The sequence below is a fragment of the Cnephaeus nilssonii genome, assembly GCF_951640355.1.
Source record: "Cnephaeus nilssonii genome assembly, chromosome: 15".
Lineage (NCBI taxonomy): Eukaryota > Metazoa > Chordata > Mammalia > Chiroptera > Vespertilionidae > Cnephaeus > Cnephaeus nilssonii.
Window position 1 is genome coordinate 41,714,763 of NC_137086.1, and position 17,427 is coordinate 41,732,189.

At 39.5% G+C, this 17,427-nt stretch overlaps 1 protein-coding gene across 5 annotated transcripts; it reads left to right on the forward strand.

The window, feature by feature from the left end:
- The first annotated feature begins 1,242 nt into the window (after nucleotides 1–1,242).
- Nucleotides 1,243–14,924, forward strand: LOC307112016 (uncharacterized protein). 5 transcript variants are annotated; one of them, XM_079792321.1, is made up of 7 exons: nucleotides 1,243–1,390; nucleotides 3,167–3,293; nucleotides 3,986–4,089; nucleotides 4,575–4,654; nucleotides 7,047–7,105; nucleotides 7,433–7,678; nucleotides 8,382–14,924. In XM_079792321.1, the coding sequence occupies exons 1-6, from the start codon at nucleotides 1,309–1,311 to the stop codon at nucleotides 7,632–7,634; spliced, it is 654 nt and encodes a 217-aa protein (XP_079648447.1). In that variant the 5' UTR covers nucleotides 1,243–1,308; the 3' UTR covers nucleotides 7,635–7,678; nucleotides 8,382–14,924. The 5 variants fall into 5 exon arrangements, with proteins under 5 accessions (XP_079648447.1, XP_079648448.1, XP_079648450.1 ...); XM_079792322.1 differs by having other exon boundaries at nucleotides 7,433–7,636; XM_079792324.1 differs by lacking the exon at nucleotides 7,433–7,678.
- The last annotated feature ends 2,503 nt before the right edge of the window (nucleotides 14,925–17,427 follow it).

Sequence of the window (17,427 nt, forward strand, 5' to 3'; positions counted from 1 at the left end):
CATTCTCCCTTCTTTCCCTAGCTTGTCGTGCATTCTTTCCAAAAATCGGGACCTTTTTAAAACGCCGCGTGACGCGGGACAAATTGTTAAAAATCAGGACTGTCCCGCCAAAAGCGGGACGTCTGGTCACCTTATTCTTTACCAAACTTTCATAAGCCAGGCAACATTCCTTGTCCTTACGACTCCTGGGCCAGGTACCAAACAACCTTGCACAGCCCCTACATCCCCAAACCCCCTGAAATTATTCAAATTCGCCACTCACAAATTAACCCGCTTACCCTGCCTCTCCCATTCCTTCCTGCAAAAACCACAATCGTGTCTCTTATCCATGCTTTCCCCTCGCTTCTTCTGCCTCCTGACCCACCCTGGTGCTTCCCGGTGTGGACTTAAACTGCTTGTGAATGCATTTTAGAATTGGTTTGATATGAAATAATTTGTGCATGTGGCTAAGTGGTTGAGCATAGAACTATGAACGGGAAGAACACAGTTTGATTCCAGATCAGGGCACATGCCCAGGTTGCTGGCTCCATCTCAGTGTGGGCATGCTTGAGGAAACCAATCAATGGTTCTCTCTCATCATTGATGTTCTCTCTCTCTCTCTCTCTCTCTCTCTCTCTCTCTCTCTCTCTCTCTCTCTCTCTTTCTTCCTTCCTTCCTTTCTGAAATAAAAATGCTTTTTTTCATTTTTTAATAGTTTTTTTAATATATTTTATTTTTTACGGAGAGGAAGGGAGAGGGATAGAGAGTTAGAAACATCGATGAGAGAGAAACATCTGTCAGCTGCCTCCTGCACACGCCCCACCGGGGATGTGCCCGCAACCAAGGTACATGCCCTTGACCGGAATCGAACCTGGGACCCTTCAGTCCACAGGCCTTCGCTCTATCCACTGAGCCAAACCGGTTAGGGCTAAAAATACTTTTGTAAAAATATTTTGTGCATTTAACAAGAACTGCGAAAATAAATGGTGGTGGGGGGAATGAAAACTCAGTTTGGGTGGTAAGTATACGGGTTTTTCCAGATTTCTGTAACACCAACTAGCACACTTTAATGCCCACCGTGAAACAAAAGCCTCGGCGAAAATGGGGCTGGAGGAGCGGAAGTAACAACTTGGTCCCCACCCACATCTCCCCGCTCCATTGGGCCCCTGGATGCTGGGCTGGCTTTGCGCAGCCGCAGTTCTTCAGACGCTGGAACCTTTGCGAGTCGTTTCAACGTTTTCCAGTCGGCAGTGAAAGCGCACTTCCGGCCCTCACGGAAGTTGTTGCGCGGTCGTTTCCGAGGCGGTGTGAGGTAGAGAAACCTTCCAAATGGATCGCAGCCGCAGCCCGAGCCCCAGCCGCAGTCGCAGTGGCAGCCGCAGCCGCTCCCGCTCCCGCTCCCCGCAGAGGGGTGAGTCTAGAAACAGTTTGGAGGGTCTGGGGCTCGGTTAGAGGCGCATCCATCCCCCCCTTATTTTCTCTGCGGGCGCAACGGAGAAGCAGGCCCTTTACGCCTGAGAAGGAGAGGAGCGGAATGGGGGGGGTGGGGTGTGGATGGGGAACGAACACCTCCCTCCGCCCTCCGGTTCCAAAGTAGGCTTTTTTTCCCCTTCTAAACTGAAGCTTTGTTCTTTATCAGCTTCCAGTAGTAACTTTTTTTTTATTGTGTGACTGGGTAATTTAGAATCAGACCACGGTTTCTTCGTTTAATTTCTAGGGTGACCATGTGCAGTCATCCAACCTTTCTGAGTCCTAATTCCCGTAATTAGGCAGTGGGGGTAATATTACCTAGCTTTAAAAGCTGATGTGAGAATTAATGGCACATTCAGTAACTACTCAGCATGTGATACCGCCTGTAACGTGAATGCTCAATGTTAGGTTCTTTTCCAGCTTATTATAATAGGGAAATGTATATTTTTTTAAAAATATGTTTTTGTTGATTTTATTTTTTAATTTTTGAAATTTATTTGAGAGAGAAAGTAAGGGAGAGGGAGAAGGAGAAACACCTATTGGCTGCTTCCTGCACACACCCTACCTACTATCTCCTAATGGGAGTCAACTCTTTATTCCAAAGTGGAATTGAACCAGCAAACCCTTGGTGCATGGGATGACGCTGAACCAACTAAGCCCCACAGGCCAGGTCTATTTTTATGGATTTTAGAGAGAGAGGAAAGGAGAGGGCTAGAGAAAAAGCGATTGGTTGCCTCCTGCATGGGCCCCGTACTTGGGATGGAGCCCACAACCTGGGCATGTGCCCCAACCTGGAATTGAGTCAGTGACCTCTTGATGCATGGGACAATGCTCAACCAACTGAGCCACACGGGCCAGGGCATAATATTTTAAAAATATATTTTTATTGATTTTTTTTAGAAAGAAAGGCAGGAAGACAGAGGGAGAGGGAAACATTGACTTAAAAGAGGGAAACATCAATTGCCTGCCTCCTGCATGTCCCCTACTGGCAATCTGGGCATGTGCCATGATTTGGAATAAAACCCGAAAACTTGGTGTGCACCATAGGAAGCCCAAGCAACTAAGCCACACCCGCCAGGGTTGGACATTCATATTTAGAATTTTCCATCCAGAAAAGTCACCTCCTAAGGTGTCCTGATCCCCACCCCACCCCCATACTCTGACTTAGACCTTCGTTTCTGCCCCTGATTGGTTTTTACCACCTTCAACTTGTCAAGACGTGATTTACTTAAAAGTTCAATGAGGCCGGGATCCACATATGGCTATTGAGGATCCCAGTCAGACTAAAGATGTGCCCAATCAGTATTAACAAGTGCTGTTTAGCCCTAGCTGGTTTGGCTCAATGGATAGAGCATCGGCCTGTGGACTGAAGGGTCCCCAGTTTGATTCTGGTAAAAGGCACATGCCCGGGTTGTGGGCTAGATCCCCAGTAGGGGGCGTGCAAAGTGCTGTTTAATTGTAGATATACACCGGATTTCCTTGATTTAGTACAAAGAAATCTAAAAATGTCAATTTTTTATATTGAGTACTTGTTGAAATGATAATAGTTTGGAAATATATATATGTAGTCAAATAACATTCTGTTAAAATTAATTTCACCTGCTTTTTACTTTTGTAATGTGACTACTAGAAATAGCTGGCATTATATTCCTATGAGACAACCCAGTGCCAAATATTTGAGGTAATTGTTGCTCTGCAATTTTGTTCCTTGTGTTAGAACTAGAACAAAAGCGGTCCCAGTCCACTTCGCCGGAGAGAGAGCAAAGGAGTGGGGAAAAGTCTCCGTCCAGGGAGAGAGAGCTGAGAAGGAGCCGCTCTGGATCCCCACACCGAAGACGCTCCAGGTAAGTGGGGATCATAAGCTGAGGTTTTACCACAAGTCCCAAAGAAACTAGTTGTTGCCCTTTACTTTGTTTTTATCACTTATACGGCCATTTACAATGCCATGAAATGAGGGGGATTTAAACCATCTTATTCTAAACCTAACATTTCCATGGGTGAATGGGGTTAATAAGTCTCTATTCCTAGAGTTGCATTTAGGAGTAAATGAGAAATAATACCAGAAAAGCACTTAACATGATGCTTGGCAAGAATAAGAAATAAATGTTTGTTTTGTTTTTATTGACTTTTTGGTGATAAAGATTTATTCAAGTATATAATAAAAAAATGTGAGATCTTGGAAGTACCTTAGAATGGACTCGTGATTTCCTATTAAGCATCTATTGCTGTTTAAGTCAACTTTTTGTGTGTTTATGTGCAATTGTTAGAAACTGTTTAGTTACATTTTTCTGCCTTGCAGATCATTTTTTAGCCCTAGCTATACTGAGCAAGACTGTATTTTTGTTTGTTTGTTTTTTGTTAACAATCGGGCTAGGCAGAACCTTCTAACTTACTCTTCTGTAGGAAATGGGCTCGTGGTTCTCTGCAGCCTGGCTTTTGTTCAGCCTTTACCTTTCAGGCACTCATGCATGTCTGTGCTGATTGACACAGTGGCCAGGTATGTCTGTTTCTGACATGTTTACTTATTAAATATTAGATCCCCAAGACGACATAGATCCACATCTGCTTCTCCTTCTCGACCGAAAGAAAGAAGAGATGAGGAAAAGAAAGAAACAAAGAACAAAGAAGGTCAGATAACTGGTAATGTTATTAGTTAAATAACTAGGAAGAGTGTAGCCTTGTTTAGATAACTTCAGGCATGATAACATTATAAAAGTATCAAGTTGTTTATTGCATATGGATTGAGATTTTGTTTTAATTGTACCTTAGTGAGTTCCTGGTTATCTATGGTGCTCCTGATGTACGAAGGACATGTGAGCATCTTTTATTTTGGAAGCACTTTCAAAACAAGTGTTATGTCTGATATTAAAGGTGGTCCTGCCTAAAGGTTTCAACATGTCCTTTTAAGCAGTTTCTTCTGTTGGAAGGTGACAAGCACATTCCTTCCTTGCACCGCAAGTTACATTCTGACTAAATTGAAGAGAAATTTTTTCTGTTAGACTCAAGTCTTTACCTAATTGTTTTATATGTTTTCTGCTGGTAAAGTGGAATGACTATTAATCTAGTGCCACCATTCCTTTAATATATCAAATGATAGTTTTAAAAATTATCTCTTATTTTTGCAGAGGAAGATTTAGAGGGCAAAACAGAAGAAGAAATAGAAATGATGAAGGTAATGGGATTTTCCGCCTTTGACTCAACAAAAGTAAGTAAAACTCCAAGCCAGTTAAGCATTCTGATTTGAATTAATCCATTATGACTGTCCCATTTTTCCATATTCTTTTCCTATTGCCTGTGTAATTGATGCAAGTTTATTCAGTTAAAAGACAATAACTGTCTGTGTGAAGGGGTTTGAGGGTACAGAGAAGGAAGCAGTGAGGTACCATTGGAATCCAGAGGGTGTTCACCTGGGATGATGTCCAGTTAGATCTTAAAGGGCTAGTACAAAGAAGAGAAGAAAGAGCATTTGAGGTAGAAGGAGGGGTTCATGAAAATGCCATGTAGACATGAAGTAGCATAGTGTATTGTGGGAATTTCAAATTCAGTGACTGTTTAAAAGATGCTGATGGGCCACTGACTACAATGAGGCTGGAAATAGGGGTAGGAAGCAAATCATGACAGACTTTTGCTGCCCTTGCCATGCTAAGGAATTTAGAGTTGGTACTTTGGATCAGGCGTCCTCAAACTACCGCCCATGGGCCACATGCGGGTGTTTTTGCCGTTTTGTTTTTTTACTTCAAAATAAGATATGTGCAGTGTGCATAGGAATTTGTTCATAGTTTTTTTTTAAACTATAGTCCGGCCCTCCAACGGTCTGAGGGACAGTGAACTGGCCCCCTGTTTAAAAAGTTTGAGGACCCCTGCTTTGGATGGTGAGAGATAGCAAAGATTAAAAACAAAACAGGAGTGGTTGGATTATATGTTTTTTTTAGACAGAGGACCTAGGGGGCAGCCTTGGAGCACAGATGGGAGGCATTTGATTGGAGGCAGGGAGAACTGCTGAGTCATGCAAGTGAAAGATGATGAAGACACGAACTGAGAGGAGGATCTGGAATATTGAGAACCATTCAGGAGCCAAAGTTCGTGGTAGTGGGAGTGAGCAGTCAGTGATGATTGAGGTGACAGGCTGAAAGACTGGGTGGTAGGGTTAACCAAGAAAGGATTATGGGAAGAGGAAATGCTATGAAACAGAAGAAGAAAACTCAGCTGCTGGATAAAGATGACATTGGGTAGCTGCACACATATCTCATAGCTCAGAGAGGGGTGGTTTGGAGGTTGAATGCTATAATACTAGAAAGAATAAGAAAAGGGGAAGGAAAAAGGGAGGGATGGTGGACAGGGAGCTGAAGTCAGGGATTATAGGGAGGGGGAGGGGAGAGAGTAGAGGATTAGAGAGAGGGGTAAAGAGAAATAAGAGAAAGAAGTGTTGGAGAGGGGAAACGGATAGGAGAGGAGGGCAATTGAGGGAGCTAGTAAGGATAGACAGGGAAAGTATATGTGGAGAGAATATATTTTTTAAACTTTCTTTTATATCTTTAATTTTATAAATGGAAATTGAGAATATTGAGAAAAATAGTGAGTTGTGAAAGGAGTGGGATAATTTCACATGCTATAGGAGTTTCTAACTGATGTGATTGTGTAGGGCTCACATATTTGAGTGTTTTGTGTGTGTGTTTTACTATTTTTTTATTAATCCTTACCCGAGGATTTTTTTCCCATTGATTTTTAGAGAGAGTGGAAGGGAGGGGAGAGGCCCCCACCAGGGCCACGGATTAAGCATGCAACCTAGGTTTGTTTGGAATCAAACCCAGGACCCTTCAGTCCATAGGCTGACGTTCTGTCCACTGGGCCAAACCCCCTAGGGCCGGGGTCGGCAAACTTTGGCTTGCAAGCCACGTGCGACTCTTTGGCCCCTTGAGTGTGGCTCTTCCACAAAATACGGGGTGAGTCTATTTTGAAGAAGTGGCAATAGAAGAAGTTTAAGTTTAAAAAATTCAGCTCTCAAAAGAAATTTCAGTCGTACTGTTGATATTTGGCTCTGTTGACTAATGAGTTTGCCGACCACTGACCTAGGGCATGTGTGTATGTTTTAAATGACAATGTATAAACTAAGAGCAGTACTGAGGCATGACTGTTTTGAAGTGAAAAATTTAAGGCCTGCTGGAGTGGCTCAGTGGGCATCAACCTCTGCCCTCAACCGGTGCTGGTTCGATTCTGGTCAGGACGCAGGCTGGGTCACGGGTTCCTTTCTGGAGTGCAGAAAGCAGCTGATCGGTGTCCTGCTGGAGCATTAATGTTTCTATCTTCTTGCTTCCTCACTCTCTAAAAATAGACTATTCTTTTAAAAAATACATAAATTATGAATATTGCTTTGAATATTGCATTACTTGTTTACATGTGATTACAAAAAAGTGAACAGAGTTTTAATACTTGGGAGCTCATGGGATATCAGGATCTGAAAATTCTTTCTCTCATTGGGCTACCTCATTCTTAGATGGATCTTGTCATGTAAGTCTGTCTGTAGGACCCAGTTCTTTTGATCAAGGCATTTAATGTATCCTTCCTGTTTTTATCATTTGTTTATTGCTTTTCTCCAGGGAAAAAGGTTGGATGGCTGTGTAAATGCCTATGCCGTAAATATATCTCAGAAATACAGGTATGCATAATCCCCGTTTCTATGTTTCAACCAATGATATAAATTATGTGCTTTGGAAAAAATTTGTTATGGGATAATTATGTTTGTAAGAAATGTAGCAATTTTCCATACATTCCCTTGTTTTAATCTTCCTTGCTTATGTTCTGGCTTTTAATTTCCAATTTATAGGTAAACTAATAGCTATTATAGAGAAGGGTAGTTGGCTTAAATGGTTTAGAACTGTATAGATCTTTCTTCAAAATGTCAGTTTTAAAAAGTCTTTAGAATTTATTTTTATTATAATTATAGATTTTTCTTTTAAATCTTTTTTTTTTTTACTGATTTTAGAGAGAGAGAAGAGGAGAAGAGAAGAGAGAGAGAGAGAGAAGCACGAGAGAGAAATGATAGGCGGTATCGTTCACGCACCCCGACCAGGGACCGATACCGCAGCTCAAGCATGCGCCACGACCGGGAATCATACAGGAGACACCACAGTTCACGGGACTACGGTCATTCAGCTGAGCCACACCGGCCAAGGCTAAAATTATAGATGTAAAATATATCTCTTCTGAATTACTCACCTAGATTGATTATGTAAGGATTTTAACTGTAAATACATTCTTCTGTTAAGTGGAAACATTTTATTAATACCACAGGTCAAACCAATTCATACTTAAAATCTTAATGAATTCCTAATGAATTGGAAAGTCAGGAAGACATCTTCAAACATTGCCTTTCTCTCTATCTTTATCACTGATAAAAGACTAACATTCCAATTAATTTAGAATATGAATAATGTGATTTGAGAATGCTGGTGAGTTAAGGAACCAGAGTCATTATTGACATTCCTTTGTAAAGTTACCTTCAAATAAAGTGTTCTGGAGAACACCAGTAGAGTATGCAGTCAGATTTTTCCATTCTTCTATTTGGATTTTACAGTAGTCTAAAATGCTTTTGCTTATTTTGAAAGTGCATAATATAATCTTATTATACATTAAATAATCTTGAATACTTCTTACACTATACTTTGCCATCTTGATTCAGGTGTAATCTCTGAAGCATGTGATTATTATTTTTATTTTTTGAAGAGCGAGAGACATGGATTTGTTGTTCCACTTAATCATTAATTGATTGATTCTTGTATGTGTTCTGACTAAGGATCAAACCCTCAACCTTGGCATATAGGGACGACGCTCGAACCAACTGAGCTACCCGACCAGGGCCATGATTATTTTTTCTTAAGAGGAGTCCAGAATTTAAAAAAAAATAAACATTGAACTTTCTCTTCTTGTCATAGGCAGGACATGAATTGCAAAGGTGGATTCAACAGACCTTTGGATTTCATTGCGTGAGAATTGAAATGTTGAAGAATGGTTGTTTTTTCCTTCATCTTGATCAGAAGAGTGGATTTTGTTTTTTTGTATTTCATATGCATCAAAACAGGATCACAGTCCTTTGTAAAGTAAGAAAATTTTACCTATGGTGTGTGTAGTTCGCTTACCTTGCCTCAAAAGAAGAAATGTCAAATATTCATTTTTTTCTTTTAGGAAATATCATTTGGGGCAATCATCAACCCCATTTTTTTTGTTTGTTTTTATTCCTGTGGAAACTGTATATGTTTTCTTCTTGGGTGCTTGATAGAACTTCTTAAAACACGTAGAAGTAATTTGGATGTAAGCTTCTCAAATAAAGCGATATTTCTACCCTTTTGTATTTTATAATACCATATTGTATTACTATATGAAAGTATCTCCCTATACATTTTCTTTTTTCATACATAGATTTAGATATCATGATTCTTAGTAGTTAAAAAATTAGAAGAATGAAAAAGCATAACTGGATTTTTGTATCTTAGCTTTTCACCTCAATATCATTTATTACTTTACCCCCATTTTATGTATTTTTAAATATATTTTTATTGATTTCAAAGAGGGAGAGAGAGAGAGAAGCATTAATGATTAGAGAGAATCATTGATTGGCTGGCTCCTGCACGCACCACACTGGAGATCAATCCCTGACCAGGAATTGAACCGTGATCTCCTGGTTTATAGGTCGACACTCACTACTGAGCCATGCCGGCAGGGCTTTCCCCCCATTTTAAAAGCAATACATGCTTATTATAAAAAATAAATAAACAACAGGAGAAACCAAACAGTAAAAGAAAAGCCAAAATCACCTGTAACCTACCCCCAGAAACAGTGTTAATATTTTGGTGTATATCTCTCTAGGATCCTATGGGTGTATATTTCCTACTCCCAACCATGAGATCAGAATGCAGTTCTCTTTTGCTAATTCTTTTTCGCCCATGTGCTGTGAATATCTTTTTAATATTCATACATATTCTTTGGGAACTTAGCTTTTAGGAAGCACTTGGCTGTACCATAATTTTTTATTAACTAATCATTTACTTGGTGAACATTGACTTCCCTCCCATGATTTGCTGTGAGTAGTATCCCTGTCACATATATCTTTTTGTACTTGTTGCATTATTTCCTCAGGTTCGGTTCTTAGATGTGAGATAAAGGGCTGTGTGTGTGCGCGTGTTTTAAGGGTTTTGATACATATATATGGCTAGGAAGATAACTGACCAGTAAAGCATGAGCCATCCCATTTTATACACCACCAATATTGTGCAGAATTTATTTAGTTTTTTGGTGTTTTTTATTTATTTATTAGAGAGGTAAGAACGGGGGGGAAGGGGAGAGAGAAACGTTGATGGGAGAGTGAAACATGGATCAGCTGCCTCCTGCACACCTCCTATTGGGAATCGAGCTCAGCATGTGCCTTAACTGGGAATCGAACCAGCAACCTTTTGGTTGCTAGAGATGACGTCCAACCAACTGAGCCGCAGAGGCCAGGGCATAATAATTTATTTAAAGCTCCCAATCTGATAAATAAAATATTGGTATTTGCTTTTTAATTTATTTAATTTCTAAGGAGAAAGAACATTTTAAAAACATTTTTGCGATATATATTTCTTTTGTAAAGTGCTAATTTCAAATCTTGAATCCATTGGTGTTTTGGCAAGCTTTTCTTTTTCTTATTTGAAGGATGCTCTTTTAATATTGAAGATAAAACCATTACCCATTCTGTTTCCATCTCCTTGATATTTGAGGGTCTGTGGTTATATTTTAAATTTGGGGTTTTTTGTTTTGTTTTTTTGTGGAGTTTTCTAAGTAACTAATACAAACACCTGGAACATAATTTGGACAGCACAAAGGACATAGTGATGAACTAAATAGTGTATCCTTTCAGAAATATTCTATATGTACACAAAAGTATCTTCTTATTCAAATGTAAGCACATTTTACACACTATTTTGCACCTAACCTTTTTTCACTTACTTGCAAATCTTAACATTGTTTCTTCCTTTTTTAAAAAAAAAAATATATTTTTATTGATTACAGAAGAAGGGAGAGGGAGAGATAGAAACATCAATGATGAGAGAGAATCATTGATCAGCTGCCTCTTTTTTTTTTTTTAATATATTTTATTGATTTTTTACAGAGAGGAAGAGAGAGGGATAGAGAGTTAGAAACATCCATGAGAGAGAAACATCAATCAGCTGCCTCCTGCACACCCCCCACTGGGGATGTGCCCGCAACCAAGGCACATGCCCCCGACTGGAATCGAACCCGGGACCCTTGAGTCCGCAGGCCGACGCTCTATTCACTTGAGCCAAACCGGTTTCGGCGATCAGCTGCCTCTTGCACATCCCCTACTGGGGATTGAGCCCACAACCCAGGCATGTGCCCTAGACCAGAATCAAACCTGGGACCCTTCAGTCCACAGACCAATGCTTTATCCACTGAGCCAAACTGGCTAGGGCTTAACATTGTTTCTTATAGGTACAGGTAATACTGTCTCTCTTTTTTTAAAATCATGAAATATGGTTTATTCCAGAAAGTCAAAGAAATATTAATACAATTCACACTCTCCATGTGGTTTCTTCTATATATCCTTAGTTATAAGACTCTGTTCAGCTAGTTTTCAATGTGTTCTCAATGATGGTTCTATAGTTTAGTTGTAATTTTGATGTGGTCCTAGGAGGAGATGAACACAGCATTTACCCACTCCACCATCTTGACTGGAAGTGCTGCCACTTTTTTTTTTTTTTTTTTAATCCTTACCTAAGAATATAAATATTTTTTCCATTGATCTTTAGAGAGAGAGAATGCAAGGGAGGGAAGGGGGAAGAAAGAGAAATACCGATGTGAGACAGACACATCAACTGGTTGCCTCCTGTACTCGCCCTGTCCAGGACTAGGGATGGAACCTGCAACCGAGGTACGTGCCCTTGACTGGGAATCAAACTCAAAGTCCAAGGGCCAGTGCCCTAACCACTAAGCAAAACTGGCCAGGACTCTGCAGACATTTTTTTTTTATGTTAATTTCGATCCAAGAATATGGTGGGGTTTTTTTCATTGATTTTTAGAGAGAGGAAGGGAGAAGAGGAAAGAGGAGATATGAGAAAGAGGGAGAGAGATGTGAGAGAGACATCAATTGGGTGCCTCCCATATGTGTCCCAATGGGGGATCAAACCCACAACCTGGATATGTGCTCTGACCAAGAATCGAACTCACGACCCTTCTGTGTACGGGGTGAAACTACAACCAACTGAGCCACGCTAGCCAAGGCTTTTTTTTTTTAATATACTTTATTGATTTTTTTTACAGAGAGGAAGGGAGAGGGATACAGAGTTAGAAACATTGATCAGCTGCCTCCTGCACAACCCCTACTGGGGATGAGCCTGCAACCAAGGTACATGCCCTTGACTGGAATCGAACCTGGACCCTTCAGTCCGCAGGCCGATGCTCTATCCACTGAGCAAAACCAGTTAGGGCAAGGCTTTTTTTTTTTTTTTAAGGGCAGCAATTACATAGTCCATTTAATGATAGACTATAATTTTTTTTAACTAATGCCCCAGTGATGGACATTCAAGTTGTTTCTTAAATTTTACTATTTTAAAAAATTCTATAATCACTATCCTTGTATGTACATGATTTTATGTGTCTTTTTTTTTTTTTAATGTATTTACTGATATTTTAGAATGAGGATAGGAGTAGGGAGAGGTAGAAACATTGATGAAAGAGAAACATCAATCAGTTGCCAGCTGAATTCCTACTACTGGGGATTGAGCCTACAACCTGGGCATGTGCCCTGATTAGGAATCGAACCAACGATCTTTTGGTGCCTGGGTTGATTGTTGTTCACTACTGACCCACACCAGCTGGGCTGTTTTTTCTTTTTAAATGTTTTTATTGAGCCCAACCAGAGTGGCTCAGTGCATGGCAATGACCTATGAACCAGTAACTGGTCATAGTTCAATTCCCTGTCAGGGCATATGCCTGGGTTGCGGGCTCGATCCCCATTGTGGGGTGTACAGGAGGCAGCCAATAGATGATACTCTCTCCTCATTAATGTTTCTGCCCTGTCTTCTCCCTTCCTCTCTGAAATCAATAAAAATATTTTTAAAAGGATAAATATAAGTGTTTTTGTTGATATTAGAGAGAGAGGAAGACAGAGGGATAGTGATAGAAACATCGAAGAGAAACATTGACTGACTGACTGCCTCCGGCACAGTCCTTTTTTGGGATCAAGCCCACAACCCAGGCATGTGCCCTGATTGGGAATCAAACTGGTTGACCACTTGGTGCATGGATCAAGTCTCAACCACTGAACCACACTGGCTTGGTTGATGTTATGTCTTTAGCTGGATTTTTAAATTCTTCATGGCATCTGAGATTTGACCACCTATTAAAGTTCTTTAAGTTTTTTAAGTTTTTATTTAAAAATATATTTTTTATTTTTAGAGAGAGATAAAGGGAGAAGGAAAAAGAGAAACATCTATGAGAGAGTGAAATACTGATCAGCTTCCTCCTGCCCTCCCCCTACCAGGGATTGAACCTGAAATACAGGCATGTACCCTGACTGTGAATCAAACCGTCAATCTTTTGGTGCACAGCTCTGGACAACCACACTGTCCAGAGCTATTATAGTTCTTTAAACGCTTTCCTGACAGGTTATTCCATATAAAGGAAATAGTAGTATGATTGCATTGCATAATACAGTGTACAGAGCACCTTGGTTATTTAATCCCTATGAAACACAGCAGGTATTATTTCCATTTCTCAGATGAGAAAGCTTTTCAGACCATAAAGGCAGGAATTATTGGTGTTTATACTACATGATGCCTTCAGTGCTTAAATATTTAAATGTGCTCCATTAGCTGCCCGACTTGTAGTACCCATTGCACAAGTGTCACTGCCTTAGATTATTTTGCTTGGACTTTTTGCCAACTGAGCTAAATAGACTCCATACCCCCACTCACCAAAATACTCGTGTATCTCTGAATTATCCATGACAAGGACTCTGACCATATATGTGCATACCCAATAGTTTGAATATGGAAGCTAAAAATTACAGGATAAAATATAACCCAAACTAAAGTACAGGTCTTTGGATTGTCATCTTAGTGTGACGTTTGTAGAGATTTGACTTGAGATCCTCAAGATAGCATAGTTTGTAAAGGAATAACTTGATATCTGGTAGGTCAGTAGGTTCATGCTCCATCAGCTAACACCAAAGAAATAGAGGAGGAAATCTTTCAAAACCTGAGATAGACACCTCTGATCCTAAGAGAAGTCTTCGTTTGAAGAGTCTTTTATCCATCAGATTATCTAACAGGTTGCTACCCCTCAATGGGCATAAATTATGCCAAATCTATTTTCAAGAATCTAATGTTGAAGAGTGCTTCAGGGCTCAATCCCTGCACTAGTGAATAAATTGATACTTCCAGCATGACTTACTGAATTCCAGGCTTGTATATGCACCTAGATTATTAGGCACCTCAAATTTAAAATTAACTGAACTCTCATTTCCCTGCCCAGCCTTCCTTGAGACTGGCACAGAGTAAAGCAGTCAATATCTGTTGATTTGTGTGACCTTTTTTCACTTGGCCACTTCCCTTCATTTTTATGTTAACCTTCACTTACCTAAGTAATAGACACATTTTCTTTTTGTTAATCCTTACCTGAGGATATTTTTCAATTGATTTTTATAAAGAGTGGAAGGGAGAGGGAGAGACAAAGAGAAACACCAGTGTAAGAGAGACATTGATTGGTTGCCTCCTGCACGCACTCAAACCAGGGCAGGGAACCTGCAACTGATGTACCCTTGACTGGAATTGAACCCAGGACCATAAAACATTACAAAGGTAAATCCCATCCTGGTCCTATTGCCCTTTCTTTGCACTGTATCTTTCTAGACCTTTATCTATGCATGCATGCATGTAACAGAGTTAGAGGTGGAAATGAGGAAAATACATTGGGATTTTTCAAATGCAAATAATATGCTGTAGGGATCATTTTACAACTAAATATTTTTTCATTTATTTTTTATTGTTGACAGTACAGTAAAACCTCAATCTAACAGACTAATAATTCAGGCAAGAAGGTATCTGTTAGTTCGTTTTATAATAAAGTAGTTTTCCAAATATATATTTGTAAAACATTAATTAGCTTACCTATTTTTACTTTATGTAAACACATTTGTGTAATTAAAATTAAGTTTGTATGAAAAGTTTAATTTCACGGTAAAGTTTTATATATGTATTGCAGTAATTTTAAATTTATATTGAATAGATCTAGTAAATGCATGCATTCACCAGTCACCAGGAGTAAATAAATGCACATAACTGGGGTGTGGCTTAATGCACGTTAGAACATCAGTTAAATATGTATCATATAGATGTACGTATGTAATATTTATGTTGGCAAAATTACTAGTGTTTATTCCAACATATAGCCTATTCCCTAAAATTTGTTAAAAATAACAATGAACCCAGCTGGCATGGCTCAGTGGTTGAGAGTTAACCTATGAACCAGGAGGTTACAATTTGATTCCAGTCAGGGCATATGCCCAGGTTGCAGGCTCAATCCCCATTGTGGGTCGTGCAGGAGGCAACTGATCAATGATTCTATCTCATCAATGTTTCTATCTCTCCTCCTTTCCGCTCTGAAATGAATAAAAATATTTTTCTTGCCCTGGCCGGTTTGGCTCGGGGGATAGAGTGGCCTGAGGACTGAAGGGTCCTGGGTTTGATTCTGGTAAAGGGCACCTGCCTGGGTTGCGGGCTCGGTCCCCAGTGGGGGGTGTGCAGGAGGCAGCCAACGAATGGTTCTCTCTCATCATGGATGTTTCTATCTCTCTTCCTCTGAAATCAATAAAAATATATTTAAGAAATTAAAAAAGAAAAGAAACAAAATTAAATATTTTTTCCTTTAAAAAATAAATTGAAAAAAATACCTTCAGACAAAGATTACCAAAAAAAAATAAAAACTGACAGTGAGTTAATAACAGAAGAATCCGGTAATTTAATTTTAAGCAGATCTTGGTTAACAGGCATTTTAAAATTAATTTAATTTTCACATATGACATATGGACCAGAAATTTTGTCCATTAAATTGAAGTCCATTAAATCCAGGTTCACAAAATTAAGGGGATGGCTGGAAACGTAGCAAGCCAAAATTAAATGAACAATGGTAGTCACTAGCTTTTTTAGCAAGTGTTTAGCAGCCAACATTTTATTGAATTTCAAGCCTTTGAATACTATTACCATCGTTACTGAACAATTTGTGACATCACATGCAAAAATAGGGTTACCAAAACTCACTGTGGGTATCTAAATTTGAGTTCATTAAAATAAAATTTACTTTCTCAGTCACAGTAAGCACATTGCAAGTGCTTAGGAATCACACATAACCACTGGCTACCATATGGGACAGTGCAGATAGAATATGCCCATCATTGCAGAAAGCCCTATCAAATAGATTTGGTCTAGAATATCGGACTGTCTATTAAAACTATGTCAAAGGTTTTATTCCCTTAAAGGTGAACCCATGTAAAGAACAGTAAAGAGAATAGAGCCAGAGTACAAATTAGGTGATGATTTGCCAATCACCTAAAATGATATATGGAGTCATATTTCAAGCAATGTGGATCTAATCGCTTGGTGGCCTTTAAAAAAAAAAAGGCATAATACAGTTCTCTCCCCAACCAGAGCCTGAAATTCTTCCCAAGGTTCAGGGTACAGGTGTAAAAAAGCCAAGTCTCCCAACAACAATCACTGTTAACTAGTGGTCAGACTACATCTAATTAGGGGAAAGTTACTGACTCAATAGCAGGCATCCATATGGAATGGTAAAGTAGGATACTTTTGTAAAGGATTATCTGAAACAGGACTGCAAAGGTAAAACAATTTAACCAAGGCTAGAGATAGTACGTTTGCAGAGAATCACAGATGGTTCATGTTGGTTCTTACATAAGGTACACACAATTTAAATACAGTTTGGTTTTACTGAGGAAATCTGGTTGGTTGGGGAAGAAACACACAAATATGATCACAAGTGTTGACCTCCCCACTCAAATTCTATCTCAATGGCCTTAGAATGAGAGAACTTCAAACCATGGATTGGAAATATACAGGATTTTCCTTCCAGGTACAATGCTGAAGATCTACAGTGCTGGATAATGTACAATACATCCTAAGAGAGGGCGACTTGATGAGTAAATAGGAAAGCCCTAGCAGAATCATTTTCTATCCCACATCTTAAAGGGGAGGAGCCATTTATTGCCTGAGATTGATCCCCTTTATAGAATTTAATCCTTTGTTTTTTTCCTTTTTATTCTTTACTTTTTTCCTTGATTCTGACTCATTCACACCAATATTTAATTGGGTATAAGATTCTCCCATCTTTGCAAAACAGTCAGTGACACATTTACCTCTACCCATTATATGATTTGTCCAACATCACCAAACTCCAAAGGGTTCTCCAAATTGTCTTCACTTCAAAAGCCATTCACAACTCAACTTCACTAAAACTTCCTGAGTCAACAATGACTTTTTCTGCAAACTATTACAGTCTCCATGTGTTTGGATTTTTTATCACTTCTTTTAACTAACATTTAAAATTACCACTTTGTTCTCCTTTAAAAAGCAGCCTTCTCTTAAACTTCTCTGATATCACACTCACCCCGTTTTCCTCCTGTTTTTTTCTGGCCATTCCTTAGTCTTTGTGGGTTCTTCCTCTGGCTATCTCCAGACCCTTTTCCTGAGCTTGCACCAGGTGGGTGACTTCATGCACTCTCTGGGCTTCAATTGAACATCTGTATTCCTACTTCTGTGGTTCCAGCATAGATCTTTCTTCTGAGTTCCAGAAATACATCTAGTTGGCATCTCCTCTTGGGTGTTCAAGATGGCACCTCAGATTACCTTGTCTTGATCTGAAGGTATCTTCTTTCCCCAGATTTGATCCTACATGCCTTATCTTAGCAAATGATGC